Source organism: Mizuhopecten yessoensis, unplaced genomic scaffold, assembly GCF_002113885.1.
Source record: "Mizuhopecten yessoensis strain PY_sf001 unplaced genomic scaffold, ASM211388v2 scaffold10531, whole genome shotgun sequence".
Lineage (NCBI taxonomy): Eukaryota > Metazoa > Mollusca > Bivalvia > Pectinida > Pectinidae > Mizuhopecten > Mizuhopecten yessoensis.
In genome coordinates this window covers 385,675-391,674 of record NW_018408593.1, presented here as the reverse complement: position 1 = coordinate 391,674, position 6,000 = coordinate 385,675, and the positions used below count along the sequence as shown (strand labels likewise).

Below are 6,000 nucleotides of genomic sequence, written 5' to 3'. Positions count from 1 at the left end.
CCCCCCCCCAAACACACACACAAAGACAAAAGACCCAACCACATTCACTAAAATGTTTTTCTCAAGTCGAAACAATCGCGCTCCCAAAAACCATTCTGTCTGTATAAATGGCCTAGAAATCATCGGCTTTGAGTTATCAGAATAACCGTACCGGGAAATATATCCATGTACATATATATACATCTGCTGAAGGATACCGATCCCCGTTTCACGATGCCCATTATTAGTTTACGAGTATTCATAGAACTTGGAAAATACAATTGTTAACCAGTTTGGCAATGATGTACAAGCATGGCTGAAATTATGTGACAGAACTTCAATAACTGGAATTCGCTAAGGGAAATCATACGTTATTTTCATATAATGTGATCTGGCAAAACTATGTTTCCAAATTGTTAAGGCAATAAATTAAAAACAATAATGACGTTCAACTGTTTGCTGAAATCCAATATTGGAATTCCTTTGAAATTTTTTCGTTCGGCTCATTTTCTCTCGGATAAAAGTGTAGCTTTAAAGAATATGTTGATGGTCTGTCATATGAGTTTTTTTAAGTAATATTAATATATATATCTGGGTAAGGCGGGGTCTACGTGCTCATAGACCCCGTCTTGTCTATAAAGACCAAAGGGGTCTATGAGCCAGTAGACCCTTCCTAACCCAAGGATAACGAATTTCTTTTATTACTTTTTTTTTCTGAAAGATTTATAAGTCACTTTGTGAGTTTGAGTTGTACTTGACTGCTACCAAAAAAGCCCCTACCGACACCTTTTCAGCAATATGTCTGACAATACACAACCAACTTTGTTATGAGCACCCTAGCGGCCCCTCATTGCATTTTTCGTTGAATTTGCTGTTGTTTTCGATTGCCTATAGACTATTTCATCCTGTGAATGATTGGCAAACCTCCAACGCATTTGTGTGTTGGACACCATCTTTGTTGTTATGAAGAGAGATTTTAGTTTGAGTTATCTCCCCGGCAAGATACCCAATCAGAAAGAGTGTTACAACTTAGAAGAATGGCACTTATTTTGTTTGTTTGCTTTTGTTTAACGGCTTGTCGACAACTTCGGTCATTTAGGGTCACGATAATCTTGCCACATCGGGCGACCACTTGACAAAACCAAAAAAAGAAATCAGAATACGGATAAGCGTGTTTTTTTTGCTAAACTACCCCAATATCAGAAAAATACTTTTGTTTCTTTCACTTTCATGCGATCTTGACGTTACACCTTACAATTAGACAATCTATCTATAATACAAGTACATACAATAAACCTTTTGCGTATGGACCGATCTTTCGCGAAGAAGAGTTCGTCTCAGAAATTCTCTAATTTTGCTTGGAGTAATCTCCCTTGCATATAGAAGATAAAGCAACCAAAAGGAGACGTTCTGTCTTAATCATAACTTACCCAGTCAGGTTATGTATCTTTCAATATTCATTTGTATCTGTATAGACATTATGGCCTATAAATTGGACTCTCATTGTCGGACTCTACATTTCTATTTCTAGGACTGCAACATTGGTAACGCTGATGCCTGGTGTTTAAAGGGCCCGAGTTCGAATCCTTTAGTATTTTCCTTTTATTTCTTTGATTAAATTTCTATTTTGATTAAATTTCTATCTTGAAACATTCCAAATTTCAATTTATAATATGCTGTAAACTGCGTTGCAACATGTGCATTTTATTGAATATACTTTGGAAGGAAAGGGACATATACTAAAGTGGTACTTGTTGGTGCTTTTCATTAAGTAATGATCTAATGCTATTTAATTGTTTTCAGTGAAGGAGAAATATGTTTCCGATCCGTCATATACAAAATTTATGAAGCAATGTCATTCTGGTTTTGAACTTGCAAACGTCACCTCCGCTGTACCGTACACTTCTGTGTCTGAGAAGTCGCCGCCAGGCAAACGCTCGAGGGAGCTTAATATAGGTAAGTATGCTATATTTAGAATAAACATTAATAATTTATAGAGGATCTGTCATAAGTTTCCCTTCATATTAGATTTATGATACAAGTTTTGGATTTTTTTTTATGTTTGCGAGCCTCTGGCGAGCAAATATGAAAAATCCGAAACGAGTTTAATGAATGACAGATTCTTGTAATCATATAATACAAAATATACTGTATAATTGTGATCTGAAACGAATATTTTGCACTTGGCCGCCACTGAAACGATAAAAATTGCGTCCGCTTCATATTGACGTGACGTCACATTGATTGTTCCTGTTCGATTGTGACCTCATTTCCGGAGTGATATTACATAAATATGATTTATGTGATGGCTTTATGACATTGCATAACACGTTATTATGTTCAACAATTGTGTCCATATTTGGTCTGCAGTAATATTTCCTTTTCAAACATTTTGATTTAATTTCAGACTATAACGGGCATTCCATGACAAAATGATATTCATCTTCAATTTTAGTACACACACTACAATATCGCATTTCTGCAGGAATTGTGTTAGGTCTATGCCATCTCTCTGCTTCTATATTCAATCTATGGGAAGACATGCGAAGCGCTGTTAAAGATTTTCGAAAAAGTGTTAACGTTTACTATATCAAGATGTATTGCTTTTGAATATAACTGCATGCTAAATAAAAAGCAACTCCAGGTGGAAGTTGCCGAAGAACTTTGAACTCTTCTTCGTTGGAGATCAATCACAGATTGGTTACATATTTACAAATTATAGGATCGCTGTGTCCTCTTTGATACTATTCTTTAATCACTCATGCCAAAAACAAATTCGGAAACAAAAATTCGGTCTCAATTGTTTTGGTTTAGCATCCATTAATCGGCAAGGTTGTTAGTGAAGCATAACTGATAATTCAGCAGCTGACTAACATCTTTCGACACTTTCATCGGTTAAAATCCTGAAATCTGGGAATTTGGATAAAGAACTACAAAAATACCTGTATTAATTTTTATTCTTAATTATTAAACTCATTTCAAGTAAGTTTCCACGAGAACTGACTCATCTTTGGTAAAAAAAACTAAGATCAATCGATACTGTAATATATATTTTGACAGCAATAGAGGTCACACGACAGTTGACTGTTTATGTCCTCTACTTGGAACCCCTCGCCTCGATCAGTCTCTAAATTCGTCCTCCAGATGCAATGCCCCATGATACTTCATAACGATGACGTTTATAAAACATTTATAAAACATTTCTGGTTCATAATTGGAAATGAACATGTCACATATGCCATTAATGTTTCGAGTAAATATTTAATGCCACTGGCTTCGTTCACCAGAATTGTTAATATACAGTCTCATATTCTGATTCAATTTTAATCGAGGACAGAATTATTTTTTTCATTTGTATGAAGGCCAGCATATCTATTTTTATGATGGAAAAATTACACTATTACTTACATCCAATCACACAAAGATTTATTCAGTATGAATTTAGAACGTTAAAGCGATGGTACTACATTTTCCATCAAGTTATGAGTAATATTTAATGTGTACCCACGTGTTCCTGCTCTACCGAGAATAATTTTGATGGATAATTGGTTTTAATGAGGAAAGTCTATCGTTGAAATCTAAAACATGTAACATATATTTTAATCGAGTGCAGAGCCCGCCTAGCAGGTCTGACATTCTGTAACATGCCTCTCTCGTGGTTGTTCGTCATTCTCTGTATTTAGATATTGAGATTATTTCTGTTGTTGTAAAAACACCCTGCAGATTATTTTCGTAGAAATTCAAAATATTCATTTATTAGTTTCATCGAAATTCGAAATATTTCATGAGTAAAGGTCGCTTAAAAAAGAATGTCAGTTAATTATATTGAACATATATATATAACTCAACTACCCATCCAACCGGGGAAAACTCCATCAGTTACTTTCTTTATCCCTAATATCATGTTTTATCTTTCTTTCTTTACAGTTTCTTATGTTCTTATTTACGCTACAACTGCAAAGTAATACATATATTATCAGCAAAGCTTGTTAAGTACTATAGTACTTGTTTCCCAATCATCAGAATGAAATGTCTATGTAATTGTATATGTTAATTGACATGAATAAATATGGTTTAAACTAGAATATATATATACCAGTCCTCCATAACCGTCACACTCGTCAAAACTCTGACGCAGCTGTTGCGAAGGCGTCAACTTCAAACCAAGCTAACGTCACTGACCTTAACCCCTCATGACCAGTTTGGACTCAGTTGACCCTGGTTTATGTGCATTTGTCTTCCACAGTCGGACAACAATACGCTGCCTTCTATAGAAACTCGGAGAGCCAGCCGGCCGTGGCTGCACCACTCAATACCACTGGTGATTGTTTACCTTTTGGAGTGGTTAAATTGCATGTCCTATATTTGTTTGATATACCCGGGCTTTTGCATTTACATCAATAACAAAGAGCGTATTTATCAAAATGTATCCTGACATGGTTTTAACGTTGTAATCAATAATGTCTTTTAAGCAAAAAAAAATGTATTATTTTAAAAATAAATAGTTTTGAAATTTATGAAATTTGTTAAGAATGTTCCAGGGATTTGGAGCAACCTAAAAATGTGTCCTCACTAAGAAGAACTTCCAACTCTACCTTTATAGAAAATAAGACATGAATATAATTTTTATGTTATTTCTGGTAGTCCTTTTTTTTTTCGTGTACTCCGGTGATCCTCCAACAACAACATCTTGAATGACCATAGCTGTTAGGACGTAAATCACACACAAACCAAAACCAAACCTTTGTTATTTTTGTTATGTTTTAAACAAAAGTTGTCACTACAACGTATTCCATATCTCTTGTCTACATATGCGCTAACCTGCTACATGTTCTGTACTAATTAGTGTTTGACTGTTGGAATGGCTGTTACTTAAGCATTGTTCAATTCAAATAATGAGATGTTTGTTGAAACGGACGTTCTGACTTATGTTTGTTTTATAGATTGTTATAGTATTTTTGTTGAGAAGTGACAGTTCTCTAAGATATCGTAGTTACCATGCTCCTGTTTGTGACATGCTCATCTGCTATCTATTGAACGTTTGACTTTGCCCCATTTTAACATTAATAATCCAGATAAAAGTAAACGTTTTGATGAACACGATTCTTGTTCTGGTTGTGAGTGTTTCCCTGTCAAATATATTGGAAAGAACTAAACTAAATGTTAAACCCATGTAAAACGAAACATATAATCGAAAGATTTATAAATTATTTTATTTTGACGTTAAGCAGAACACTAAACAGTCAGTAATATGATCTAAAACCAAAAGATCATCAATTTGACGAAAACTTAACAGCCGTCAAAATGTTTAGGAAAAGAGCTACGTAAAATTGTAATCTCCTTGTTTGGGTATTGTCCCATTTTGGCTGTCTCGCTATAGCTTTTTAGGTCACCTGAGCTTTGCCGTCGTCGTGCGTCGTGCGTAAACTTTTTACATTTTCAACTTCTTCTCAAGAACCAGTGGATGGATTGTTTTCAAACTTGGTCAGAATCATCCTTGGTAGATGAGGTTACAAAATCGTCAAATTGGGATTCCTACCCAACCCCTGGGGCCAGGGCTGGGCCACAAAAGGAAAATTTACCAATATTTCAAAAATCTTCTTCTCCATACTAAGAGGTATTACAGTCATTTTCTCTGCATGGAAAGAATGATCATCAGGGGCTTTATTTAAATTGTAAATTTCAGGACCCCCGAGCCATCCGTTCTCCCTGTGGGAGGGGTACAGTTTACTATAGTTTATATAGGGAAATAACACTTTTGGGTATATTTTATCCATTTTCAACAGAAAATTACTCAAACTTAATCAGAATCATCTTTGGTGAATGAGGGTATTACATTGTAAAGTTGGAATTCCTGCCCCATCCCCAGGGGTTAGAGCGGGGCCCTAAAGGGAACATTTACCAATATTTTCAAATTCTTATCCTTTAATGACATGACAAGTATTGTATTTCACTTAGTTTACATGCTGATTTCCACATCACATCTAAACAAGAAAATAAACCTATGAGTACCTATGATAT

The 6,000-nt window shown here is 35.0% G+C and overlaps 1 protein-coding gene across 3 annotated transcripts in view; it reads left to right on the top strand.

Moving 5' to 3' along the window:
- Nucleotides 1-6,000, top strand: part of LOC110460996 — a 145,607-nt gene that overhangs the window by 119,835 nt on the left and 19,772 nt on the right. For 2 of the 3 annotated variants that reach the window (XM_021514254.1, XM_021514255.1), the window contains exons 5-6: nucleotides 1,783-1,935; nucleotides 4,226-4,300. In XM_021514254.1, coding sequence (XP_021369929.1) covers nucleotides 1,783-1,935; nucleotides 4,226-4,300 — 228 coding nt within the window. The remainder of the gene's footprint in view (nucleotides 1-1,782; nucleotides 1,936-4,225; nucleotides 4,301-6,000) is intronic. The other variant, XM_021514256.1, reaches the window with a different exon arrangement.